At 38.5% G+C, this 27,168-nt stretch overlaps 1 protein-coding gene across 13 annotated transcripts in view; it reads right to left on the bottom strand.

Annotated features, from left to right (window-relative positions):
- LOC114362700 (terribly reduced optic lobes) overlaps nucleotides 1-27,168 on the bottom strand; it is a 126,652-nt gene that overhangs the window by 14,638 nt on the left and 84,846 nt on the right. For 11 of the 13 annotated variants that reach the window (XM_028318185.1, XM_028318186.1, XM_028318188.1 and 8 more), the window contains 16 exons: nucleotides 25,479-25,606; nucleotides 24,835-25,113; nucleotides 24,522-24,692; nucleotides 23,737-23,891; nucleotides 23,171-23,300; nucleotides 22,405-22,568; nucleotides 19,942-20,149; nucleotides 19,054-19,245; nucleotides 18,497-18,635; nucleotides 17,929-18,064; nucleotides 16,607-16,776; nucleotides 15,845-16,077; nucleotides 11,754-11,899; nucleotides 8,629-8,733; nucleotides 3,927-4,025; nucleotides 2,690-2,942 (listed from right to left, as the gene is read on the bottom strand). In XM_028318185.1, coding sequence (XP_028173986.1) covers nucleotides 2,690-2,942; nucleotides 3,927-4,025; nucleotides 8,629-8,733; nucleotides 11,754-11,899; nucleotides 15,845-16,077; nucleotides 16,607-16,776; nucleotides 17,929-18,064; nucleotides 18,497-18,635; nucleotides 19,054-19,245; nucleotides 19,942-20,149; nucleotides 22,405-22,568; nucleotides 23,171-23,300; nucleotides 23,737-23,891; nucleotides 24,522-24,692; nucleotides 24,835-25,113; nucleotides 25,479-25,606 — 2,708 coding nt within the window. The remainder of the gene's footprint in view (nucleotides 1-2,689; nucleotides 2,943-3,926; nucleotides 4,026-8,628; nucleotides 8,734-11,753; nucleotides 11,900-15,844; nucleotides 16,078-16,606; nucleotides 16,777-17,928; nucleotides 18,065-18,496; nucleotides 18,636-19,053; nucleotides 19,246-19,941; nucleotides 20,150-22,404; nucleotides 22,569-23,170; nucleotides 23,301-23,736; nucleotides 23,892-24,521; nucleotides 24,693-24,834; nucleotides 25,114-25,478; nucleotides 25,607-27,168) is intronic. The other 2 variants (XM_028318192.1, XM_028318196.1) reach the window with 2 other exon arrangements.

Raw genomic sequence — 27,168 nt, 5'->3', positions numbered from 1 at the left:
TAAGGCCCTATGTTTAAAGCTTTTCCTTGTTCGTTTCGATTTTATCGAGTTTATGAAAAGGGATTTGTTCTAATTTAATGTTATTATCGTAAGAACAAAAACTTCCTTGAAAAATAACAATGCTCACTTTTTTGTTTTCTTGAATATTTCGCATCAACATTTTAATCTCTTTATAGCTTAATACTCTTACTAAGTAGTTCAATAATATATCAGTATTCCTGGCTCAATTAGTTTATTCTAGACAACATCCAGGATTTACAGCTCACTCCATTCAGGATAAAGCTCGAACGATAACGAATACTTGGAACTAAAAGTTCATAGCCGTTGTCTCTTAATTCCCGCAAACGTTGCCTGTTTCGTAGAATAATAAAAATATTTTTTGCTCCCAATGGCTTCTCCTATTTCATTTTCCACGTGTGTTTCAAGTGTGCTTTCGAAAAATCTATTATAGGTACCTCAAAACTGAATGTGCCGCCCTTTCTCTGGCACTTACTTATTTGATAAAGGCGGTTAAAAGCGAATTTTTACCATTTCAAATTTCAATTTTCTATTGTAAAAAAAGTAATTTTATTGAGTGGATGTTAGGATAGAAAATAGTATTTTTCAATTTTATATTTCTAATGGATTAGTTTGTAATGAGGTAGTTTTATAATGTAACGTCATTCACACATAATACATATAATATGTATATTTATCAAATCTAAAAGATGAATTCATAATAACGAACTTTTATTACGTAAGAGATTAAGACAAAAAAGCCTCAAAAATGAAACAAGAAAATTTCGCCATTAACGCGTAGCAAACAAACCTCCACTGACTATAATTATGTTTACAAGATAACGATTCGGGGTAAAATTGTCAAAAATAAAGGTACGATTTTAACCATTAATGTTATTCTCGGAACAAAGTTCTTAATCTTGAATACTCTATTTCTCTGTAGAATTAGTTAAAATTCTCATCTACGAAAAGTTACTTTGTAATATTGACTGCCAGTTTGTGGAACACGTGGAAATTTTTCAGCCAGCCGGTCAGTGAAAAAAGATCTTTCACTACTAAGGGGCTTCGTCGATTAGAGGGATGAAGTTATATTTTTCAATATACATTAGTTATTTACCGTGTAACGCAGATTTAAAAATGAGAATCAAAGGTAAGGTTAGATATAAATGTATTATATCATTAAGATACTATCAAATCCAATCAATAATTTTGTGCTCTCTCGACCCGAAATAAAACACATCTTGTATTCTTTACTAGTTAAAGTGACTCTTAATCACAAAAGACAATGTAATAATACAAATACTATCACTGAATACTGATTACTTCTGTTTTACGAGTACAAGAGTACAAATCAATCGCATCGGCAGCGATCACATTTCAACAGTTGATTGAGCCAGCCAGCCGGAACTCCGTGGCTCGCGGCCTGACCGCCGCATCGTTTGGGCAGAACCAACTGCCCGAAAAGTAAATAGCTGCGTTTAAAGAGCTGCTGGATTCCACCCATACTCGCTTCTGTTCGGCTTGTTGCATCGCTTGAGTCTTGTTCGCACTAGTCATGTGGCGAGTAATTTAATAGCTAAACGTGTCCGAACTTTAAAAATTTAGTCGAGTAGGTTACTAAATCGTTTATTTTTCCGTTTTGACAAGCGAGTAGCACCCCCCAAAACGCGTCCCAGTTCGCTCGCTCACGGGCTAGCGACTATTCAGAACCGGACGATTTGGTCAAGTTCATTTAAGTGAATGGGCAATAAATCCTTTAGGTACTGTAACTTTTTACAAATCTGGATTTGTTTGAGATACATATAACAACTTACAGCCAAATTCGGATAGCCTCACTCAAGTCGAGATAAATGTTGGATGTAGACATATTTTAAGGATTATACTCGTAGTTCGTTAAAGCACAAATTGAAAAGCGATATTCAAAAATTGATATAAAATGTGTGTAAAATCGGTGTGAAAGGTTCGCTGAAATTGTTGTAATATCATTTTAATTGAGCCCGGTACCGTCACACACTAATTTGATTGTGGACACTAGCCGACGCATCGGTTCAGGCGCGCGAAATGAATACGATATTGTGAGCTTTTGAATACAGAGTTTCATGTTGTAAATATACGTAGTTTGAAACTGTATTTTTGATTGAAATTATAGACTATTTATAGGATATTTATATCTAATTTAAATTAGGTATTACAAATTGCAGTGGACGGGGCACATAGCTAGTAGGTAGGAAAAGTTTTCAAATGGCGACCACGGGCCCGAAGACGTAACGTGGGTCACTAGGTGGACCAACGATCTGGTGAGGGTTGCGGAAGGTGCCTGGATGCGGGCGGTGCAGGACCGGTATTTGTGCAAATCCTTGGGGGAGGCCTTTGTCCAGAAATGGACGTCATTTAGCTGAACGAACCAAGTGTTAAGTGGCCCCGAGACGATCAATCGCGATTGTCAATTCTACGTGATTGTCAATTGACATTGATCGTTTACAAAAGGCATTGAAGCGATTGTCAATTGAATTTACGTGATTGAAGCAAATTGATGATAATTTTAATCGAAGCCCAATTGACAGGTGCCATTGAAGTTAATATTGATCGTTTCGCTGAGCAATTGACAATAGTTTCCGTCAGTTGGGACGTAAATACATTGACAATCGCAATTGTTCGTCTCGGGGCTGCTTAACAAGCAGCATGTACTCACGCATCTGGCAGTTGTTGCCGGCGAAGCCGAGCGGGCAGTCGCAGGTGTAGTTCATCCTGTTGGAGTAGTTCCTCTTGCAGCTGCCTCCGTTGCGGCACGGGCCCAGCGCGCACGGGTCGCCGGGCGGGCGCCGGGCCGGCGGCGGGACCCGCGTCTCGCACAGCTGGCCCGTCCAGCCGTAAGGGCAGACGCAGCCCGTGCCGTCTTCCGTACATTCCCCGCCGTTGCGGCATTGCGAGCAGATGGTTTCGGCCTGTTGATGAGATTGATCTTTAAAAAGTGGCCCTTACTAAAGCCTGGTCCGTGATCACGTAGAATCCCGTCCAATGTCGCGACTGTGCGACAGGCGCCCGCAGTGAGTGTGCGACCGCGACAGCAACATAATTACGCGCGAGCGATAGGGGTGGGAAGCTTGGGGTCATTGGACGGGATTCTACGTGCTCACGGACCAGGCTTTACATGCACCTTCAGACTTTGTCCCTCTCTAATTTACCAAAAGCAGATGTAGGAAATGGCCTAAACTCCTATGATCAAAAGGCTGGTCGTGATCGCATATTTGTTTATTAGATTTCTTCTATTCTATAGCAACAATGGGAAGAGTGGCGGTGGTTCTATTCTATTACACTTAATATCCTATAATGCCTGTAGTCGGCGCCTCAACATTACTTCGCTTTGCAATCAATAAATTGGTTTACTTATATCACTCGTAACAAACATAGCTAGCTGTCAATGTAATTAGACTTGTTTAAATTTGCCGGTTTCTATTAACGCGGCCTAATAAGATAAACTCTACTCTGTTGAGGGCTTGTTGGAACAATGTATTTATGAACTCAATTTAAGCTCATTTTCAGCTTATTACACACGAGTGATTTAATTAGCTCGCTCTGAAACCAGAACTATGTACAATTGTAAATATTTGTGGAATATTGGGAGTTTATAAATTAAGCACAATAGATAGTTGCATTGAAAGGTTGTACAAATATTTGTCTAATGAAAGGTAATCACCATGATGTGCGAATTTCATTCGAAGTATTTTATCAATTTTATGGCAATAATAAGTATAATCTTTTTATTTCGACACTAGTATTTGTCTGTGGTTTCACCCCCGTGAATTTCGGTCTGTCACTGCAATATAAGATGTGAGGGACTATAAGATGCAATGTATTGGGGGATAAACTTACTAGGCTTAATTAAGCACAAAACCACTTAGCCCACACATTTGACACACTGAGCTCACCTCGGGTATGTCGCCGCGGTCGTATTTGCCACACTCTTGCACGTTCGCCGACTGGATGGAAGATCCCACGATGTCTACAGCGTCTCCGTATACCATGACCTGAAAATAATACTCTATGTAAATAATTTGAATAATCTTTATTACCATGTTCCCACCCCTAAAACTATGACTCAAACTCTCTACGGCAACCTAATTTCATCCTAATTGATTTAATAATTCCACACTTATTTTACAATTTATAATTAGGATGGGCATATTCCAGGTAATTTTTAAGATAACTCCTCGGTACTAGTAGCCATTTTCCCTTTTAGAGCAAAATTATAATGAGTAATTTCATTCATCAGCTAATTTCAGTTATAACAGAAGAACCATAGGTTGATAAATTCTATAACTAAATATAATAAGTAGCTAGAGGGTTTCGCGAAAAAAACGTTTACCAACTGCGCTGATAGAGTCGGAGTAGGTACGGCTGGCAAAAAATATCGTCTGCGTACCTAATAAAAGCTTGTAAAATGTCTTGTTTTGTTTTTCAAAAGTAATTAGGGGCCATCCATAAAGTACGTCACACGAATTTCGTGATTTTTTGACCCCCCCTCCGTCCTTGTCACAGGTGGTCACATTTCTGAGACCCCCCCCCTCCCTAGTGTGACGTCACATGTTTTGCAATTTCACATTGAAAAATTATTAAATTAACAGCAGTTCCGAAATTAGTTTTATTTCCATTTAAATTAAGTAATTTTTTTTATGAAATCAACTTTACATAAAATATTTAAAACAATTGAAATGTGATGTCACGAAACTTAGGACCCCTCCCACCCCTTGTCACACCATGTCACATTTTGTCAACCCCCTCCCCCCCTCTTTACGTGTGACGTACTTTATGGATGACCCCTTAGCAAACTAAAGAAATAAAGTACTAAGTAGGATTACAAATAAAGCATAAATCTTAAGAATTCGTACTCTTACGCAAAATGACGGCGCACTTTGCGGCTGACCGTACAACCACTACTCCATGACTAATAAATAATATAAGTAATTTAACAACAGGTGAATTTCAAAGAGTGCATTTTAACTTAAATAACAAGCATTCCGAAACCAATATTTTAATTAAGCATGATACTATGTATAAATTATTCACTTTGCGTTGAAATGTTTTAAACCGAAAATGTTTGGAGAACGTACTCGATTTTGTTCGCGATATGTGGTGATTGGTCATGTCTATAACTAGCTTTTCGGCGGACGACTACCATCATCCAGTAAAATCTGCCACAAACGTTGGCAGCGAATAAAATAAAATGGTACCAAGGGCTGAATGTAATTCAATACTTTGATTTAATGGAACTCTTAGTTAGTGGTGCATATACACTCGGCATAAAAAAATCGCACCTCCCGGGACAACAACTTTAAAGATAAGGCATAAACATGTTGCTCCACCAATATTGGTGTTATTAATCGTTCGTTCGTTTCAGCCGAAAGACGTCCACTGCTGGACAAATCCTCCAAGGATTTCCTCGAAGACCGATCCTGCGCCGCTCGCATCCAGGCACCTCCCGCGACCTACACTAGATCGTCGGTCCACCTAGAGGGAGGCCTGCCCACGCTACGTCTTCCGGCCGGAAGATATTTTTTAATAAACGATTATTTTTAACATAAAAAGCTAATGTTGCCCCCTCACCTCTGGGACCAATTTTTGTCGTTATAAAACCAAATAATGATCTCACGTGTCCTCGTTAACAGATGGATAGCGATCAATCCCAATTTAACAGCTTTATAGCCATACAAGTTGGCTCAAGCGTAACTATCTGTCGCTTTAAGAAGCAACACTGGCTCCTTGTAAAGACATATTTTTGGGGTACCAACCTTTCCTTTAATGAATTTTTTTTTTAATTTATTTAAGGCAAAATTCAGTCATGTACAATCAATAGTACTATAGTAAAGATGAATATGATTAAAGACCAAATTAGTGCCTATTTATAGCTATTACAATATTGGTTACAAATGAGCCACTCTTAGGACAAAAATTTTAACAACAAGCCAAAACCTAGTGCACAGACAACAGCATATCGAGCCAACCACTATGGAATCTTATGTAGTTGTAATAGTTACTTTTTGCAACTAAAATATATGCAGATATAGGTCCGACATGCTGTCAGTCGGAAACAAAATAAAATAAAACAGAAAAATAAAATAAATGAGGAACACAAAGATAGTGACAGATTGGAAAGCTATTCACTAGCTAAACTATTAAAAAGGACGGATGTGTGCTCTATAACAGGGGCTCCACACAGTGCTACAAAAATCAAGGAAAGATCTGACAAAAGAGAAATATAGAATTTTGAGAGTTTCGGGGCGTTTGAAGGGTTTACTTATTCGTAGTATGAAACCTAGATTTCTGAAGGCTGAAGCTAGTATGTGATCAATATGTGGGATGAACGATAAGGTCGAATCCATAATTATGCCCAAATCTCTGATCGTGGTAACTCTTTTTAGAGTCTTCTGATTTATATGGTAGCTGTAAGAGATATAATTTTTTTTGCGAGTATATGATATTGTGCAGCATTTATCACTGTTAAGGAACAGATGGTTGGACTCACAGTATGCTTGTAGCCGAAGTAAATCTTCTTGGAGTTTGTGGCAATCACTAATTGATCTGATGATTCGGTACAGCTTAGTGTCATCAGCATACAATAAATGGTGACTATTTTTCAGGATATTGCCAATGTCATTTATGTAAACTGAAAACAGCAAGGGCCCAATATGGGAACCCTGGGGCACACCAGAAGGCACTGGAAGAAATCGTGAGGAATAACCCTTTACGAAGACTGCTTGACTTCTATTACTTATGTAGGATTGAATCCATCTAAGGAGGTTGCCATGCACACCGGCTCTAGCAAGCTTCATTATAAGCAAATCGTGGTTTATTTTATCAAATGCTTTGGAAAAGTCGGTGTACACGGCATCCACCTGTATGTTTTCATCCATGGCACACGACAGAAAGTCATTAAAAGTTACCATGTTAGTGTCAACGCTACGGCACTTAAAGAAACCGTGTTGTTCCTGAGAAATGTAGTTACGAAACGAGCACGACATTTGAGCAGTTACTATCTTTTCTAAAAGTTTTCCGAAGATACAAAGTTTTGATATTGGTCTGTATTCTTCTATACATTCACGTCTTTTATTTTTTGGGATGGGAGAAACTAAAGACTCTTTCCATAAACTGGGAAATATCCCAGTTTGGATAGAGAAATGAAATAAGAATGTGATGGGGGTAGCGAGTTCTTTGGCACATACAGAAATGAGAAAAGGATGGATTCCATCAGGACCTGCACCTTTGTGAACATTTACGTGTTTTAATTCTTTAAAAACATTATCGTGATAAATATTGATTGAATTTATGTCCACGACTGAATTGCCTGAATCACAGATAGTATGATCAGAGTTCTGATCCGAGTTCTGATGGGTGGAAGGAATGAAAACCGAGTGAAAATAATCATTAAAAGCCTCACATATCTCAATACCGGTGGTAAGATTTTTACCCTTGTATATCATAGTTTCGGGAATGCAACTAGAATCTGTTTTGGATTTTACAAAAGACCAAAATAACCTTGGATGGACTTTAATATTATCCTCAGAGAGTTCAATAATTTTTTTATAACATTCTGCTTCCATCTTCTTAAATCTCTTGCGAAGAAGAGAGAAGGTCTGGTAGTCTCGCAAGTTCTTATTAAGTTTCCATTTCTTATGATATCTAAGCTTTTCCTTTTCTATTTTTAAGAGGCAAGTAGTAAACCACGGCGGTCGTTTATTTTGATTACAAATATTTTGAGTAGGTACGTATTTATCTATCAAGTTGTTTAAAATTGTATAAAAGTAACCAGTCATTGAATCAATGTCAGTCATGGTATTGAACACTTCCTCCCAATTAACAGCGTTAAGTCCTGTTTTGATCGAATCAAAGTCAGCTTTATTAGGAGATTTTAAATCCATGCTAATATCTAGGGATTTGTGATGCGCATCCTCAGGTACTAACGGACATTCAGGTTGCTTAACAATACATGTACATGTTTAGAACTGGGCTTTTAAATGATACCAATATTAGTGGGAAGTAGAGATGCATACGCTTAAAAGTGTTTGTCGCGGGAGGTGCGATTGTTTTGACGCCGAGTGTAGTTCAGTGTTGCTGTAAAATACACGTGAACATTGCATACGGTTATCCGGGCAGGCTTATGGCGGACAAAGCGGCGCGCGTATTTGGTTTGTGATAATGGACAGCGGAATTGAATTCTTTTGATACCTTTTTTTTTATTAAACTTTAAATGTGTAACTAAAGATATGAATTTTAAAATTAACGTCATTAAGGCAGTAAACCTTTTTCCTGGAATAACGTCAACCCATATAAATTAAGTTGCTACTGCCCAATAAAATTACTATCACATGCCAGGTGAAGCCATTTCGCTCATGATCACGAGTCCCTTGCAAATAGGTAATACTGTGTGGTAGTTTTTTTTAAACCAGTCCAAAAATCCATTTTGTGTCTTTCCAAAATATTTTAGCTTAGGCATAATATAAATAAGTTGCTCAGCAAAAGTTGGTGCGAACACGGTACTCGCACTGATGTAAAGACGATAGCGCGGCGAGCGAACTAATGATATACGCCTCAACTCTTGCTGTGCGACCTAAGAATCTCCCTGAAACCACTTACGTCCTTAATGCATCCGCTGAATCCGCCCGAAACTCCGGCATTCTTGTTCAGCACGATGGAGTCATCCACGCCTCCGACGAACATAGCTGTCTCCAAGTTCATGTCCTGTGAACAAAGGAAATATTAAAACATTTGAAATAAAAAAAAATCTAAGAAAGGAGGGTTCCTTACTTTATTGCGACCATTAGTTAGCATTATGGCACTAAAATATTTGAATTTCTGGGAAAGAGGTCAATAAATATTTATAGAGGAACTATAAATATTTATTCAGGAACGCCGCTGTGTGCTTGACAATTCGTTTTTATACAAATTGGTCAACGGTGCTTTTGACTGCCCTAACTTGCTCTCAAAAGTTAATCTAAACGTTCCCTATAAGTTGCCTAGGATATCCCGATACAACTTGTTTGCGACCAGGAGCTCCAAATCAAATCTAGGTCTGTTTTCCCCTTTAAATACTTAGAATGTTTAATCAATACCTACAATGCCCTGTCTAGGTCCAATAATGTTAATGTTGATATTTTTTTCCTTAGTTTACGTAAATACAAGTCCACATGCTTGGACAAATCTCACCGATTTGAACAAGCATAGGGACTTCTTTACACCATATTAAATATTTTCAGTTTTTAACCCCTAATTGCTGTTGCTTTAGTCTCTAACGCATGATGTTTTCACCTTTAATTAAGTTTGCATTTAACAAGTGTCATTTTTTACAGTTACTTTTGTCAAGCCTCAATGTAACCTTTCAATCTTGGAAACTAATTGACGTATCGAAATAATTCTTTCACGTGTATTTTTTATTTTTAACAGAGAATACAGAAAGCTAAAAAACATAATTAGTGAACATTCTTCATTTTGTGATCGATTCTTCGATACGAACTCGAAAACTAAAAAAAAGTATTTATTTCTAAAAGATGTCTAATATCTTAGTCATTAAATTTGACACAATAGAACTACTTTACACGTTTTATGATTTGAATCTCAGGGGTAGACCGCTCTAATTCAATTTGTCGTTCAAAGCACAGCACAAACTTAAGGGGTGTCAAATGCAAAATGTCGTATTTTTTGTTTTTATCGTATCATGTGGGTTCATCAATTAAAACAAGCTTGCCGCAAAAATGCCTTTTGAAATGTTGAAATTGCAAAAATTTTAATCCTAACATTTTTAATTTGCATAAAGTTCAATCCTTTAAAAGTTAAGTTTGCAAAAATTTTAAGCAACATGTTGATCCATATCGTGGACAAACGTCGGTAGGTTCATTCAAGTTCAAAAAGTACTTAAAAACTGGGATCATCTAAATAGAATTATTAATAGATACTGCAATTGTTTATTATTAATAAGAAAACATATTGAAAAGACATACAACATAATACATACAAATAAATTTCTTATTCTTATTCTTAGACAAAGTGAATCCGATATTACACGTAAGTAGGATTTTAATATATTTTTCACAGTAACCAGAATCGAGCCTTGAAATGGACGAATGAAGAATGCGCATATGTCGCAGTCAGATTGTATAATCCGCCGTTTTACATTACAGCTAGGCATTTTGCATTACAGCTCTGTTTTGTAATACGGCGGATTAACGTTTAGCCGGATTGAATACGGCTGAATGAAAATCCGCCGGAATGTATTCGGCGCCAAACGTTCTTCAATACGGCTAGCCGTAATGTAAAACAGCGTGTCATTACCCGCCGCTTTGACAGTTTTTAGTTCCTATTTTCAATACCGTGGCGCTGCTGGACAAAGTGGCTATGGATTCTGGTGTTCGGCGGAATCCTACACAATATTATTAGTGTAAAAATATGAAATCATGGCAGTGGCCGGTGAAGATAATTTTATCTTAAAGAAAAATAACCCAGAAAAAATGACCAAAACTTTATTGTTTTGAGTTACCTGTTCCCTTTGATCATTTTTAATGTCTAAAAAGACTAAAGCCAAATATCTAATTAATTCTTAAAATGTTTAGAAAAGTCTATTTTGAGTTACTTTTTTAGGGTTCCGTACCTCAAAAGGAAAAAACGGAACCCTTATAGGATCACTTTGTTGTCCGTCCGTCCGTCTGTCAAGACCCTTTTTCTCAGGAACGCGTGGAGGTATGAAGCTGAAATTTATATCAATTACTCAGGTCTACTGTTCCTTGAAGCTGTGAAAAAATCAAACTTCTAAACCAACGCAATCAAAAGATACAGCCGTTTATGCCGCAAATTTTCGACACTTGCAAGGGAATCAAAACCTACAGGGTGCTTCCCGTGAACTCAGAATCTTGAAATTTGGTACGAAGCAACGTCTTATAGCATAGATAAAGGAAAAATTACGAAAACCATAAATTTTTAGTTACATCACATAATATATATTTTTTTAATAATTTTAAACTTACTACCCATTTCCTCATAAACGCGTAGAGGTATTAAATTGAAATTCATACCAAATACTCAGGTCTATAATACCTTTAAGTTGTAACAAAATCGAACTTCTATGTCAACGCAATCAAAAGAAACAGCAATTTAAGCTGCATATTTTGAAACTCGCAAGTATTCGCAAGGGAATCAAAACCTAAAGGGTACTTCCAGTCGACCTAGAATCTTGAAATTTGGCATGAAGCAACGTTTTATAGCACACATGAAGGAAAAATTCCGAAAACCTTAAATTTTTAGTTACATTACAAAATATATATTTTTTAATAAATATAAACTTACGAATTTCATTTTGCAATAAAAATACCATAGTTATGACTCGATTGTCGTAATGAACGAACTTTGTAAACCTTGCAGGTTTATACGGAACCCTCGGTGAGCGAGTCCGACTCGCACTTGGCCGGTTTTTTTAGATGGCTATCCCTTGTGATTTATAAATAAGTAAAAAAAAAGTACTGAAGCCAAATATATTATTTAGTATACAGTAACGAAGGTAATAATTCTTAAAATCTGTCTTATTAAAATTTAGTTTCATTAAACATTGTTTTATTTTGTAAGTATAGTCACCCTACAATCTATAGAAGTACGATGCGGCTAAACGTGGGCCGCCGTATTACAAAACAGAGCTGTAATGTAAAATGCCTAGTGGTAATGTAAAACGGCGGATTATACAATCCGACTGCGACACATACAAAGGGTAAACTTACATTCTTAGGTGAGTCCAGTTTGTCTTGGAAGCTGTACTGCAGGTCGACAGTGAGCGTGACGGTGGGCCCGACGCGCGCGATTTGCACGTCGGTCCATTCGTTGGCTGGCAGGCTTCTGTTGCTTTGCAGCACCACGGGCCGGCTTCCTACAGTAGTAGAAAAGGGTCATTAACTGGCATACTTTAATTTCCTCCATTTCTACCCCTTTACGCTAATTGGGGGCTAATAAGCTCATCCTTATCGTTACTCAAAATGAAAACTTACAAACACCTTTATACCCTTTGAGTTACGCTCACTAACGAGAACAAGGAAAAACTCTAGCCAATTAATTTCCATTTGTAGCAAGTATCATACTTGTCGTAGAGCCGATTTAAGAACCCTTGAATACCCCTAAAATATCTGCATCGTTCCCCCCTGAGCGACTAAACATTGTATCAATCCGTGCCGTAGCAAAGGTATTAAGACTCCCCGCAGACTACATACTTTTAGTCGGCCGATAGTTGGGCCCGATTCTAATTGGTATGAAAAATCGGCCGATACCAAATCGGTGTATAATGTGCGCACTTTCATACATAATATCCATACTGATTAACAGCCCGACTCAACTATCGGCCGACAAATGTCTGTTGTCTGCGGCTAGACTAAGGACTAAGGCTGAGTTTCCATCAAAATTCTACGAAGCAACTGTATGATGAGAAAAATATTTCATCAACTGGAACCAGTTATTTGTATTTTCTCGCAACTTTGATGGAAAAGAGGTGGGCGAGAGAGCGAGGTGATATCAGCAAATAGACGATATTTCCTTTGAAAAGTGCTCTCTAATTGCGTTATATGCTCCGCTGAGAAGCTTTGGTGGAAACGCGTCCTTACGGTGGCGAGTGGTCAGAACGCAAACAACGTTTGCCACCTGTCACATTAAACGGTGTGATCAAGCAACATGGAATCCGTATAAATGTTTCGCTTTTTCTTACAAATAACACCTTACCTTGACGACGTCACGAATTGATTTGACAGACTTGCACGAAATGATTGTGCAAGTGCCAGCACTAGTAGGTACCTATATAGTTTAAAACCTTAAAATATCACTATAGTAAAAGCCTGATGGAGAGCGGATGCATATACATAAAAGTTGATTAGAATTTTAAATGTCAAGAGGGCATGGACTTGTTAAGAACCTGTTAAGACTGCACTTTGAAATTCTATTACCTGCAATAAAGGCTGGCAAAGGTAACATAGCCTTGAACCTCTTTCCTCATTACCGGTCGATGTGCTTTTCCGGGAGCGGAGTTAAGCCAATAATATTCTTGACTAAAATAGAATTTAATTAAAATCTTATACGAATACTTCGACTTTATAAGAGCTCGGAAGTGGCCCTAAATACTCAATTTAATATTTATTTATAGCTAGGTAGTGTCAAAACAATTATATTTTATGTAAAATGATGTCCAACATTTGAGTGTGAGGTTGTAAGTGTAAGGTTTCCAAATAAAGTAATGAATTTTATCTAGGTAAATAGGTCGATAATTAATAGATGTTCGTGTAATACGAGTATTACCACAGAATAATAATAAGTACTGTATTACCACTTTAACTTTAAATTTTTAAAACAATCTTGATCGATAGGAATCTTTTTCGAATAATAGTTTGTATTAATCTAAAACATCACAATATGGAAATAAAAACGATATTTTCTTGCAATAAAGACATTTATACACTATACGTAATACTCAGCATCTGGGATGTTACATGCAGATGGTGGTTTAATTTTTGGGAACTTTCAGTATTTCATTGGACGTTGGGGTGAGTAAATAGCTCCAGGCAGTTAAGTAACGTGCAAATATTGAATGCTCATTTTTAATTTGTTTTTCGGAGTTGATATTGGTTCCAACAAATTAATACAGCTTCATCGGACGACGTCAAACGTAACCGTTTATTGAAACTGAAGTTCAAACTTAATAAAGTGACAAAAATAAAAATAAATCATAGTGGTCTTGTTCCAGAGTCCAGACATATCGAGGTTACCTTTCCTTGTAATCGGCCTCCAGACACGTCTATTCTGAGCGACTCGTCTTCACTGAAATTTAGGCCTTATTGTCAATGTATTTTTATGTTTCCTTCGTCCGGGGGTCAGGTCGCATGAACTTAAGATCGTAAAAAAATATCGATTCGAAGTATAACTGGCTGGTATAACTTCGAAGTTTCGAGCTTCGAAGTGCGTGTACACTCGAAGGTTGCCTAATTACTTACTAAACTTACTGACAACCAAACATGTTTGGTTGTGAGCTCGCCATAAATACAGCTATGGAATTTGGGAATAAATAGTGCAGAGCTAGTGCCAAAAATTGTCAGTAGAGAAATATCGAATAAAGAAGATAAGAATTAAACAGTACTAATTTATGAGAACAAAAACCCCTATGCACGGTTGATACTGAACTCTGAAATGCCAACAATGTTCGCAATTATTTTCTACATTTGCTGGCGGAAGTCCCCTCGCTGCCCTACGCGATGCAACGTTTATAGTTATTATTGATATACCTCTAGAAAATATCAGTCTGCTGAAGGGTGAGAGCGACGTTCGATGGCCGGCGGTTGGCTTTTAGTGGACATTACACTCAAACAAATAAACGTATTCACGATGGATTATTTTATGCAGGTTGCGTTCTCTTTGACTGCACCGTTAGTGAGTGATTGATTAACAATTCAAGGTAGGTACCTAATGGCAGGCCTGGCTCACTCCGCGCGGTACATCCGATAATTACCTACAGCGAAGCGCCCCGCCGGCGGGTATTATATCAGTCGAGTGTCACGCGCGCGCCTGTCAGGACGCTGGCGTGCGTTGTAGTACGTACCTAATTCTATGATCGAAGTATTATTTAAAAATGGACATAAAGAGAAAGAAATATTGTGCGGCGTTCGGGTGTTTAAATTCGAAAATAAATCTACCGGATTTATCTTTTTTTTTCGCTTCCCAGAGATGCTGAAAGGTATGTTATCCATGTAGGTAATCAATAATTCTTAGGATAGTATAGGAACCTTAGATTAATAAAGCCAATAATTAATCTAAGATAGGAACCTAACCTACCATGACTAGGTACTGCTCAGAATGCGTTCGTTCGTTTCACTGACGTCCACTGATGGACAAAGGCCTCTCCCAAGATTTTCCATAATGAATGCGTATGAGTCATGAATGCTACATATGTACCTCATTACATATAAGAAGATTAATTATTTTTTCACTAGACAGCAACTGCAGCAACCCTAGCAGCGTAAGAAGAGTTCAGAGGCACGCGATAGAAAGAGACAAAACTTGTAGGTGAATAAAATTGTAGGTACGTAGTGCTGTGCGAGCTGAATTCCACTTTATCGCGTCGTAGCAAGACTCGCATTTGTTTAAATCGTCTTGCGGAGTAATCCTTCTGTACCTGTACTATTACTTATTCCGTGCTAATGGTCGATTTTAATGAGCAATGTTATGGATTGAAAGTGCTTTTGTTAGTCATTACAGTTTTAAAGCTAATGTAGAGTGACTCCATTTTGCAGGATTTCTCGATTCACTGTTAATATTTTTAGAGGTGCCAAAACAAAATATTCAGAAGATAATTTGATATTATAACTGTAACATGGTTTTGACGAATATGTTTCCATTTCACTTACAGAAAATTATTTGATATGCTCTGTAGCGTCATTATGAGAAGTATGTACCTACTTGTTGTAGTAGGCAGTGCCTACTACTTACTGTAATGTACAAACTTCTAGACAACAATCCATTTTTAGATACATAAAAATATGCATGCTTCGTATTCTATGAGTATTAGTATAAAATTGATTCAATCAGAGCTAATAACTGCCTCAGTCTACTTTTACTTCGTTGTCAAAGATACTTAGATACTCGTAGATCGGTATGAATATTATTTAGCTTTAATATTAAGTATTTCTTATAATAATGTCTGTTATTATTTCGGACTATACCTACCTAGAATTGGGAGGAATAATTATAATAATTAGGGTATGATCGACATGATCATATGTGATCACGTGTGTGTGCGTATGGAATTATTGTATTTAGTGCCCGTGTATGTGCTGCCACTTACCGTCTCCAATGTCGTAAGTAAACTCCAGGCGTCCGTTGTGCACAGTGAGGGCGGTGAACCCTCCGTATCCTCTGGGCGACTCAGCGCAGTACATGATGATTCCATCTGACACCGGAGCCGAAGCTTTGACCTTCATGGACATGCGGAAGAATCGTGTAGCCTTCGGGGCCTTGATAGCGAGGTAGGCGCTTCCAGTGAACGCTGGGTATTCGATCGATTGTTTCACGTCGCAACTGAAACAAAGATTTACTTCAATATCCGAAAATTGCCGTGTTCACTTTTTTCATCGTATCATTTTAAAGGTTTGTTCCGGACAAAAGCCCGCATCAGAAACAACTTGCTTTTGCTTGTTTTAATTGGAATCATTATTTTAATTCGGAAATTATTTTAATATACACGCACAAAATAAAGAAAACTGAGTAAATGAAGCAAGCAGCTCAACTTTCACAGTTAATTGTACGGATTTAATGATATATCGTGGGTTTATACGCAGCAGAGTAAATACAAATTAGGTTATCTTCATAGAAACGCACCGAGCGCGGTTTGTATGTGAACGCGCCAATTATACGTATGCGGTGCGCACGCACACACTGACAAAATTTATCGTAGATTAGCGGGGAGTCAGTCGTGGTTGCGCCGAATTTTGACAGTGTGTGCGTGCGCGCCGCATACGTATTGGCGCACTCGGTGCGTTTCCATGAAGATAACCTAATCATTTGTATTTACTCTGTCCGCAGGCATTATTTTATTTTGTTTACTTACTTCTTGCCGGTGTATGTGACTGGACAAGCGCACTTGTAGCCATCGGCGGTGTCGGTGCACTTGCCGGGCCCGCACAGGCCGGGCCTGCAGGCCTCGCCCGTGCGGTCGCAGTTCAGGCCCGCGAACCCGGCTGCGCACAGGCAGATGTAACCGCGCTCGTTACGCGCTTCCTGTTAAGGCATCAATATCGAGACTTGATTTGTTGCACACGGATACAGTTTTTCTGACAATACATCGAATATTCGATTAATGCTGGCTCGCTTGGGTGTAACACAGCCCTTACATTTAGGCTGTTACTCCATATTAGCATAGTGTTTCGATATTAGCACGGCACTAAAGAAATACTACATTTAAAACTCGCCACGCAGTCTCGTGCTAGATAGAGTTACCTTCTATCAACGGGAATGCATGATAAGTAACTTGCTTCTGAATGTATTGTAACTTCCTACTTTTTTTATACAGGGTGGAATTTTGTAATGCCACCTGGAGGGAAAGTACTCTTAATATTGTAGATAGAAAAATTTTCTCAGAGAAAACATTCCTATATTTTTGAAAGGAAATAGGTATAACTGGATTCAAAGATTTCCACTATCGAAGCAACTAAAATCTGTAAAAAATCACACCCTGTATTTTTATTACATCGATCGTTAGGGTTAAGTATAAGGATGAAATTTCTTTAACAAACTTGATAAATGAAATGAAAGGATAACCATGAAATCTTAAGTTATTTTAATTGTGTACAGAAAATTGTGTGGTATGGTAGTGAATTCTCGAAAAAAATTCGAAATTCTTTGGATGCAGTTCTCTTTCTTTTCAAAAATAAAGGAATGTTTTCTTTTAGTAAAATTTTCTATCTACAGTATTAAGAGTACTTTCCCCCCTCCAGGTGGCTTTACAAAGTTCCACCCTGTATTTACTAGTAAGACGAAATGTTTGCAAATTGCCGCGGCGTCTCTGCCGCTCCGCGTTGAAAACGCTTGTAATCCGCCAGTGTGGTAAGGCTCTAATACTGACTAGTGTAGGCGTCATACAAATATGTATAGTGTAGGCCTCATACTGACTAGTGAAGGCCTCATACTGACTAGTGAAGGCCTCATACTGACTAGTGAAAGCCTCATACTGACTAGTATAGGTCTCACGCTGACTAGTGTAGGCCTCACACTGACCAGAATAGGCCTCGCACTAAGTGGTGTAGGCCTTACACTGACTAGCTAACTAGTTTAGGCCTCACACTTTGTCAAAGTCGGCCAAAGTAGGCCTCACGTGAAGAGCGTGCACATAAGAAATTGTCTATCCTTTGAAAATTGGGGTTAACCACATACCTGACAGACTCCGTTCTTGTAGCAAAGGTTAGGCGAGCAGGAGTCACATTCCAGCACGTTCGATTGCTCAAGACGTTCCATCATAATGTTCTTCTCCTCACGACCCAATATCAGCATGCTCACACATCCCACGAATCTAGATCGAGAAAAGAATAGTTATAAGCAACCAATTTATTAGCTGCTAAAGATTTTAGGTACAGGCATTGCGAATCCTATGGCAAATATTATCGTAACTCGTGCATCAATCGGATTTCCGCTCGAATCATAGGTACTCTTCCATCGCCCCTGTACAACTATTTACATAAAAGCTAACGTTCAAAAGCAAACTTGTTTGCGGAAAAAGCCGATGTGTGATTTTATCGAGTACTTAAGGAGATCTGATTAAACAGTGGAGTAAACATTCGGTCCTAAAGGTTTTGGATCTGTATTAAATAATGTTAGCTAAGTTAAAGAATGAGGATGAATGAGATTTTAGTTTGGACGTCGATTTTCACAAAATTGGATAGCCTTAGAGCGAAGTTAGAAACATCATTTTATATCGAGACTCTTTAAGTTTGATGGGGCTTACCCTGAGGCTTCTGCGAGCTGAGCGGGCAGCGCGCCGTAGTCACGGACTCCGCCAATGTATAGCGGCTCTAGCAGCTCCAGGATCTCCCAGCCAGTCGATTTCACGCTGGTCGGTCCGTTGTTGTCCACGTCCATTGTTACTAAAATGGTTATTATTCGCTATAGGATTACTTGCTGCACAAATTTGATTTTCAGGGTGGCGGCCCCATCGAGGCGCGCGCTCGGGCCGTATCAAATTACTTAGCTAGACAGTTACAATAAGGAAGCCTAATGATAATGCAACGTGTGGACATCGTGTTTCACAATAATACACAAAGTTTGGGAACTCTACCGCAAATTATGTCTTATTATTGTATAAGACATCTCTTAACTTATTTCTCTAAACCACCAATCAACTGTGTGAAGCGGTTGTTCCGTACATTTTTAATAGCTATTCTAGCCGATGACTTCACTATTTTGGTAATTGAACTCTAGATTTACAGTGTTTTGGGGACACTTCATTTTTAGGACTAGAATGAAGTGTTGTGCCTTTTTTATGTGTCATCTAATTTAACTTACTTTTAGAGTTGGTCTTGCTGATGCGAATTGTGTGCCAAGTGTTAAGTTGCAGTGGACGGTCTCCATCGACGACTATGGGCCCGGAGCCGACGTCGACTATGAACTGAGGCACTCCACGGATGAGTTGCAACGCGATGTAGTCCCCGTTAGGCCCTTGTTTCTCGCTGTTGAACAGAATCAGTCCGGTCCCGTCTGGAATTTAAAGGGTGAATTAGCGAGCGTCCACTTTGATAAGACCTAACGCTTGTAAAGTTTTAGAAAGTTTTTAGGTCGCCCGAAAACATGGATGATTATATATTTAATAGCTATCATTTTAAAGTAAAATGGTTGGTTTGATGCTATTAATTCTAAAGGCTTAAATCCAGCTAATATATGGAATTTCCAATTTGTGAACAAGCTTGCAATATAATCAATTACTGAATATAAAACTGGTTGATCCATCGAATTTAAACATAAAACTTGTGAATACAATCTATAGGAGATTTTAATTTTGTGTAGGGTTAAATATGGTAGCGACTGTACATGAATGCTACATGATACCATTCGTGGTTCTAGCCTAATCATATTCTATGAAGTACGAGTACGATACGATAATAATATCAATGTAAACTATAATTAGCTTAAGGAACCTGACCTGGCATCAAATAGGCAGTTTAAACTGAATTCGATTTAAGCCTAAACATAAGTCAGGGCATTCCAAACAGCACATAATCATATCAAAAGAAATACAGAAAAAAGAGTCTATTAAGACTCTCATGCCCGTTTTCACCATCAATCCCTAATTTTTAAGAAACAAAATTATTAACCATAAGTATCACTTTAAAATTAGGCATTGATGGTGAAAACGGGCATAAGTCGCCTAACAGGCGATTATCGATCGTCACTCACCGATTGGCTTGAACGAGATTTCGATGTCGAAATGCCTGTAGGCTTCCTTCAAGGTGGGCAGGGAGATCCAGCTGTTGCCGTCGAACCTTGGAACCACTCCAGCGACCCTCAGCACGGCCCTTGATTCCACTGCTGTCCTGCTGTTGCTCACACGGCACACATATGTACCAGCATCAGCCTCCATAATTCGTTCCAGGTGGAGAGTTGGCTGCCAACAAGAAAATTTGGTTAGATAGATAATTAAGTACTTTGCAATTTTGTATGCCAATCTTCATAAGGTTTAATTTTGTATACCAATCCAATACGCGCTAAATTCAGAAACTGCTCCTGAATCAATAATGTACCTGCTGCCGTTATTTCTATTTAATTAAACCAGCAGGCGGTGGTGACTGAAATTGTTGCGGCGCTTTTAGCACTTGCATCGAAGCGCTTTAGGGCAAAACGACATGAAAAGGCTCCGTTGTTTGTCTTATATTTTTTTCTATAAAGAACAAAGACGATTCATAAGAACTATTTTTAACATGCTAGACAATTAAAAAAATCTTGACTTTATTTTGTCGTTGAACTATTTATAAAAATAATTTAAAAACAAACCGAATTGAAAACGTTTTGTTGAAGTGGGTTAAAAAACAAGCCAGCGGCATACAGTTTTGAACATTAATCTCTTGTGTTAAGGTCCCAAAATAAGGGCAGAGAAATTAGCAATATTTATTAAAAGGTTTAGGGATCCCACGCATTCTGGGCAACTACTCTCAATATTGAACTCTATTTCAGATGATTTAGCACTCATAGTCGAGCAGGTTCCATGTTTTGATTTTTTGTGAAGATATAAATCTAGATAGTAACAACAGTCGATATACAAAAACAAGCAAAAATTATTAGCACCAAAACAATAATGTTGAGATTTCGCCAACGCCAAGTACCTGCCATTGAAAGAGGCTTATTATCAGTATTGATTTCGACTTATAATTTATATGTAAATTATACTTTTACGTACAGCGTTAAGTATTTTCTTTATAGGGTTCGGCAGCCTAAGAGGCAAAAATGTTTTTTAAATATCATATTGTTTTTCGTTGCATTAAGATACAGGTTTAAGAAGAATATTCAGAGATTTGGGGGGCTGTCACACAATAATATTATTTATTTTTTATTTTACACAATTCAAAATCTTTGGGTAGGTATATCAACGATATCATACAGGCAAAAAAGCGACAACCCTATGCGAGTAGGTGATTACCGTCTGCACGGGTTCGACTCGATTTCTTCGGAACCGTTTCCGCGTTGTTCGAGATTCTGATCCCCACTTGATTTTTTTTTAAATCCCCAATTATTGTTTCATTGCTAAGTCTCATTAAGACATAATACAGTTCAAGTGGAACGTACTTGCTTCAAATGAGTTGGTACCGTTATTTCCCCCTGTTGCTAAGCCAGAGGAATAATGATTTTACCTGTTTGAAAAATTATCAATTGTTTTTTTGATATCTTACATAAAATGCCATTTTAAGTTTGATATTATGTGAGAGACTTTCGTTTGTAATATTTTATTTCATAGTGAACTTTGTGATGGGTGGCCTGCCCAAGAGATTGTATCGCGTGCTAAACGTGCCATCCCTGGCCTAAGTAGGTGGCGGTGAAAAAATTTATTAAAAGGCTGTGTTGATGCGATGCTCGTAACTCGAAGAGGCGTGTTGATATTTGCGAAGTAAAATGCTTTTTCTTTAGGTAATGACCTGCAGTCGTCCAGCAGTGGACGTCATTTGGCTGAAAAGAAGAAGAAGAATGACCTACAGAACATACAGCCATCCAGGCTAAATTTAGCGCTTTAGAAGTGTAGGACTAGGTACTTATGTGGCCGGTTTCCTGAGCGGATGGATGCAATTAGCCAGGCCAGTGTCACTTCCGGCGAGTAGCAAGTTAATTAGTTTGTCGGCACACGAGCCTCCTATACCTGTGATAACTTATCGGTTTTTTATCGAATTTCCCACACTGAAATCTTGTGTTGCAGTAAATACTGCCATTGCAATTTGCCTTAAGTCGCTGGCTTGAGAAAATTCTTTTATAAAATTTATACAGGTATAACGCGATACGCTGATAAAGGCAAATACAGGTAATATTTCGTTATTACCTTTCGGCGTATCATGTTGAAAATAATTAAATTATGCAACGCTTTCACGTTGCATAATTTAATTGATTTTGAAATTAAAAAAGATGGCTAAATATTTTTTTAAATTATTTTAAGAACCTCGTGTGAAAGTGTGGATTACGAAAGTTTTAACCGGCAGACAGTGGTGACTGAGTTTGTTGCGGCGCTTCTCAGCACTTCCCAAATGTTTGTAGGGCAAAAAAATGAGACATGGAGCATTTGACGATTTATAAGTACTAATATAAGTCTATACAAATAAAGATAATTTTGATTTAAATTTTTGATTTTTGGGTATCCAACCTCAAACATGTTATACTGACCTCGTTGGCTCGAACCTCGGGCTGCAGCGGCGAGTACTCGCGCCGCCACTCCACAGACACGGGCTGTTCCAGGTTGTGGCTGCAAGGCATGTCGATGCTGTCGCCCAGGCGGACTGTGTACTGCACTACTTCGTTCGGAGGATACTCGGGCCACACGACGGCTCCTAAGAGTTAACCAGATGGTTTTAGTCAAGTTAGTGGTGTGAGGCAAGCTGAAGGTTTTTGGATCTCGGAAGCAGTTTTGGATCTGCCGTGTGCATTTTTGGATTTGCTGCGGATAGGGGAATGCCCCCCATTCGTGCGGATGATTCGACACCTAACAAATTTAAAAAGGGAGACAACTCATCCGCGGATCAGATTTTCTTGGATGAAATGTCACCTAAGTCCCGCGATGCAGAGAACATCTTTCAAAACCCCACATCTTTCAAAACCCCCACAGGCGAATATGGCAGTGTGTTCTGAACACTAAATTAAAAGGGGAGAAGGCTCTAAGAAATAGGGGTTTAAGCAGTATGTTAAAAAAACTAAATTAAAAAGATTAGGAGGTAAGTCTTAAAATAAAATTAAAGAACTAGCAGTTGCCTATTGACCCTGTTCAATTAACATTGTAAAAAAGAACGACGCAATGTTGTAAAAAAGAAAAGATGTCTAGTTGTCACTTTTGGTCCGCCTTATAAATATCAGTTTAAAACGTAACTGGCAGGTGACAACACTTCACCTCATTGAATAGTGAATAGCTTATGTCATAATATAAAACCTGTCTCACCTGGAATCACTTCCAGGTTGAAGTCCTCATAGCTAGAGCGGCCGTAGGGATCGGTGCCTGTGCAGCGGTACAGGCCGGCGTCCGACTCCTGCACGCTGGGCACCAGTAACATGGCGCCGTCTCCGAACGTCTGCAGAAAACATTTCGATTGGAAACCAACCACATAAAAAACCGACTACCAAACAAACTGCAAGATAAGGTAGTGCAAGAAAAACCTTTGTTTGTCTCCTGTCATCCGCTTTGCAATGGAGGGAAGTCAAACCTTAATTTCGAACTCCTATGTTCTTCTGTTTAATTTCGTTGCGGGTCCAATGACAGTTTAACTTTCCCCCGGGACAAACTTGACCTTCATTGGTTGGGTTTTTATGGCGGTCAAGCTGTAGATCCTGGCTACACAGGAGTTGCAGTGGTGGGAACGAGAGGTGGGAAGAGTCCCGTAGTGCAATAAACAAGATATAAAAAAAAATATGCTTCCTGTAGGACTAACGATCGAGTACCTAATGTCACGGGAGGAATTATCAAAATGTGCCCTGGATAGAGCATTTATAAATTCTAAAGTGGCTTACCCTTGACTCGACAAACTGCCTGGTGCCGTATCTCTCCCAGTAGACGCGGACTTCGCGCGACCCGGCGCGGCATAGCACCTCCACGTTCTCACCCACTCTGTACTGTCTGCGAGGTTGCTCGATGGAAACCAGGTTTAGGGTTCTGACCTCACCACCTATAATTACTCATAGTTAATAATACGCTTTTGCAGTGGAAACAATAACTAAAGAATATCCAAAAGAAAAAAGCTGTAGTAGGTATGTAATAAATAAAAACAAGTTCACAAAATATTGAAGCTACCCCACATAAAATGTATTTGGCAAATATAAATAGGTAATTTCGATTACTTAATTGTGAGGAAGATGACAATGATGAAACCCAAGACCCCAATGAAATTAAAACGAAACTCGTGCAAATGTAATATGTGATTAGTTACCTTTATTCCTGTAAAATTTAGAAGACATAAAATTGTTATACCATTAACAACAATAAATATATCACAGAGAACAAACACCAACACCAACATTTTTCTTTCATAATATAAGTTTTATAGAACATGCAAAGCCGTGCAATGAAATTAGCATTATTATCTTATAAGTAAATATCAATACTGCTTACTAATCGAATAATAATCGCAAAATATTACAATAGACATAGACTACACAAATGGACAATAACAAATCACGAACGTCGTCATACTCCACTGCTGCCAAAGTAGATACAGATACCGCTTAGTAACAACAAATATGTACGCCCATACTGCACATCGTACGAACACAACCGCAGGATTGCCCTGTGGATTTACCCGCATTTCGGTATTCCGCGTTCCGGTTTCGAATCCGCTTCTCCCGAAGAATGCAGTTCCCTTCGTCGCTATTATCCGGACAATCACTGACTCCGTCGCACAGCAGATCTACGTCTACACAACCCGTGTTGTCATAACAACGAAACTGTGTATCCTTACAATCCTCATCACCTTTATGGGCGAAAAATTCTCATGAATAAAATATATCATTAGTCAAAATACAACAACTAAATAGCGAAGATCTATTGACAAGCATGCGTTGGTTACTAGAGGCAAAGCTTGGCACCTCGCAGCTCCAACTACGGGCACTGACCGTCAATGTGCAGGTTGATGTAATTGCTAGTTCGGCGTCCGTATCGGTCCTGAATGTTGCAGACGTAGTGGCCACTGTCGGATTTCTGGGCGAGACGTATGTAGAGGGACCCGTCCGGTTGTTTGTGGACGGAGCGCGGGAGGGGGCGCCCGTCTTTGGTCCACGAGATCCGGAAGCCGGCGGGGGACTGCTGCACGTTGCAGCTGAGCTGGACGGCGGCTCCCACGTGCGCGTGCTGTTCGTTATCGTGCGACTCTGACGGCGCGCGATCGGTATCCTCTATGGACGGTTATTCATGCAATCAACTCGACCCTCAAGCATCTCAATGAAAATGGAAAGCAAGTGTCGATATCAGTGGTATGCAAATCAAACGAGAACAGGCGCCTTCACATTTATGTGCGACCTGAACTGTACATTCGGTGTTGTGATTACGTGATGATACCACAGGTTGAGCGTTGTGAACAGCGAGAGCTTATTAATGTAACAAGCAAAAACTTATTACTTAACTGAAAACTATCGCGCAACCTGTCGTATTATAAATACTATGAAAATTGTGCTTTTTTGAGGTGTTACATGCCTCTGTCATTGTGGTTACTGATTATGGTGTGGTTATAATAATATCTGGGTAAATTTGTGCAACGTACCGCTGACGACGACCTCGGCGGTGGCCGACGTGTTAGCTACTCTGTTCTTGGCAAAGCACAAGTATTTGCCGGCATCTTCCACTTCGATGCGGTTGAAGATCAGCGTCGATGAGCGAGCGTCCACGCGGCTGTAAATTTAGCTCAAGTTATGGGTCGAACCAGATGTGAAGTAGGTACACACGAAAAAGAGATGGTCCAAAGAAAACCAGAAACGATTGACATTAAATGGGTATTAGTAGTTTCATTATAATGCACATTTACCTCACCAAAAGCTCAATATCCAAAATCAATGGGGTACAGACGTTTATAGACTAACAAATTATGTATGAAAAATCATGAGTTTACTGTATAGGGATATTTCCTGGGTAAAAAAGCAAGTTTGAATTAGTCCGTCATCAGTTAACTTATCAAAAAATACATAACACGTATTTTTATCCTTTTTTAAACTTTTTTTTATTATTAGACTACCTACTGATACTTAGCTGATACCCATTTAGTCCCAATTGATTCTGAGATCCAACACGAATTACACTGTGTGACATTTTAAAAATAGCTAAATATACTAAATATAGTAAATTTAAACATGAATATTTATGTAAAAAAAATCTTAGACACTAGGGGCATTTCACGCGAAGCGGACAGCGAAAATCAAGTCAGGTTTTGGATTTTGTTCATATTTGGATTAAATGTACTGCTATATAATCTGAATGGATGTGCATCATTATATTTTTTTTATGAAGCTTAGTTTAATTTTTATGAGCGTTCAAAAAATTGGTAAAATTTTAGGAACAGATTTTTCTGAAGCTATTACTGCTATTATTACACTTGATTAAAAACAAACTGACTATTGGACTTTTGAGAATAAATAACTGTGTTTCTTACTATTTACTACAAATTTGAAATTTCTTTTTTGTTCACATAGAAAACCGGAAGTAAAGTTTTAAAATCGAATTTTACAAAACTTCGGTATTTTTAATTTTTTTTATTTTTATTTTAAAATATACCTAGTAGTCTATAAATAACGTGTGTAAAGTTGTAGAATGGAGTCTGTATTGGTTTTTGATTTAGACGCAGTACAGTGCGAGCGCGCCGCAATGAGCGTCATACTGGCTCTCGACATTTGGCTACTGTATAAAAATTATTTGTTCGAAAACATCTGAAACGTTAATATTGTTGCATGCATACTCTTAAACAATTATAATTTTGACTCGGCGAACTTCGTACCGTCTAACAGACAATGATTGTTGGCATTGAGATGGTATTACGTCGCAGACCACCCACAACTTATTGGATAATACTATTAAAACATTACCCTTCTTTTTGGGTAGTCGGGATATGTTAGTCCGGGGTGCCAGTTAACTTCATGCCAAATTTCATTAAAATCTGTTCAGCCGTTCTTTGTTTTATACATAAAACAAAGTCGTGTTAGTTACACGATTTATAAGTCAAGAACGGTTCGGCAGATTTTGATGAAATTTGATATGGAGGTAGCGAGCCAACTACCTAAAAAAGAAGAATTATGTTTTTAGTGTATTATTCAATAAGATGTGATGTGGGTAGTCCGCGACGTAATACGCACCATCTCAATGCCAACAATCATTGTCTGTTAGACGGTACGAAGTTCGCCGAGTCAAAATTATAATTGTTTAAGAGTATGCATGCAACAATATTAACGTTTCAGTTGTTTTCG

This window comes from Ostrinia furnacalis, unplaced genomic scaffold (assembly GCF_004193835.3).
Source record: "Ostrinia furnacalis isolate ACB-3 unplaced genomic scaffold, ASM419383v2 OfSCF6691, whole genome shotgun sequence".
NCBI lineage: Eukaryota > Metazoa > Arthropoda > Insecta > Lepidoptera > Crambidae > Ostrinia > Ostrinia furnacalis.
Note: the sequence above shows the minus strand (reverse complement) of the source record. Positions and strands in the feature narration are given on the sequence as shown.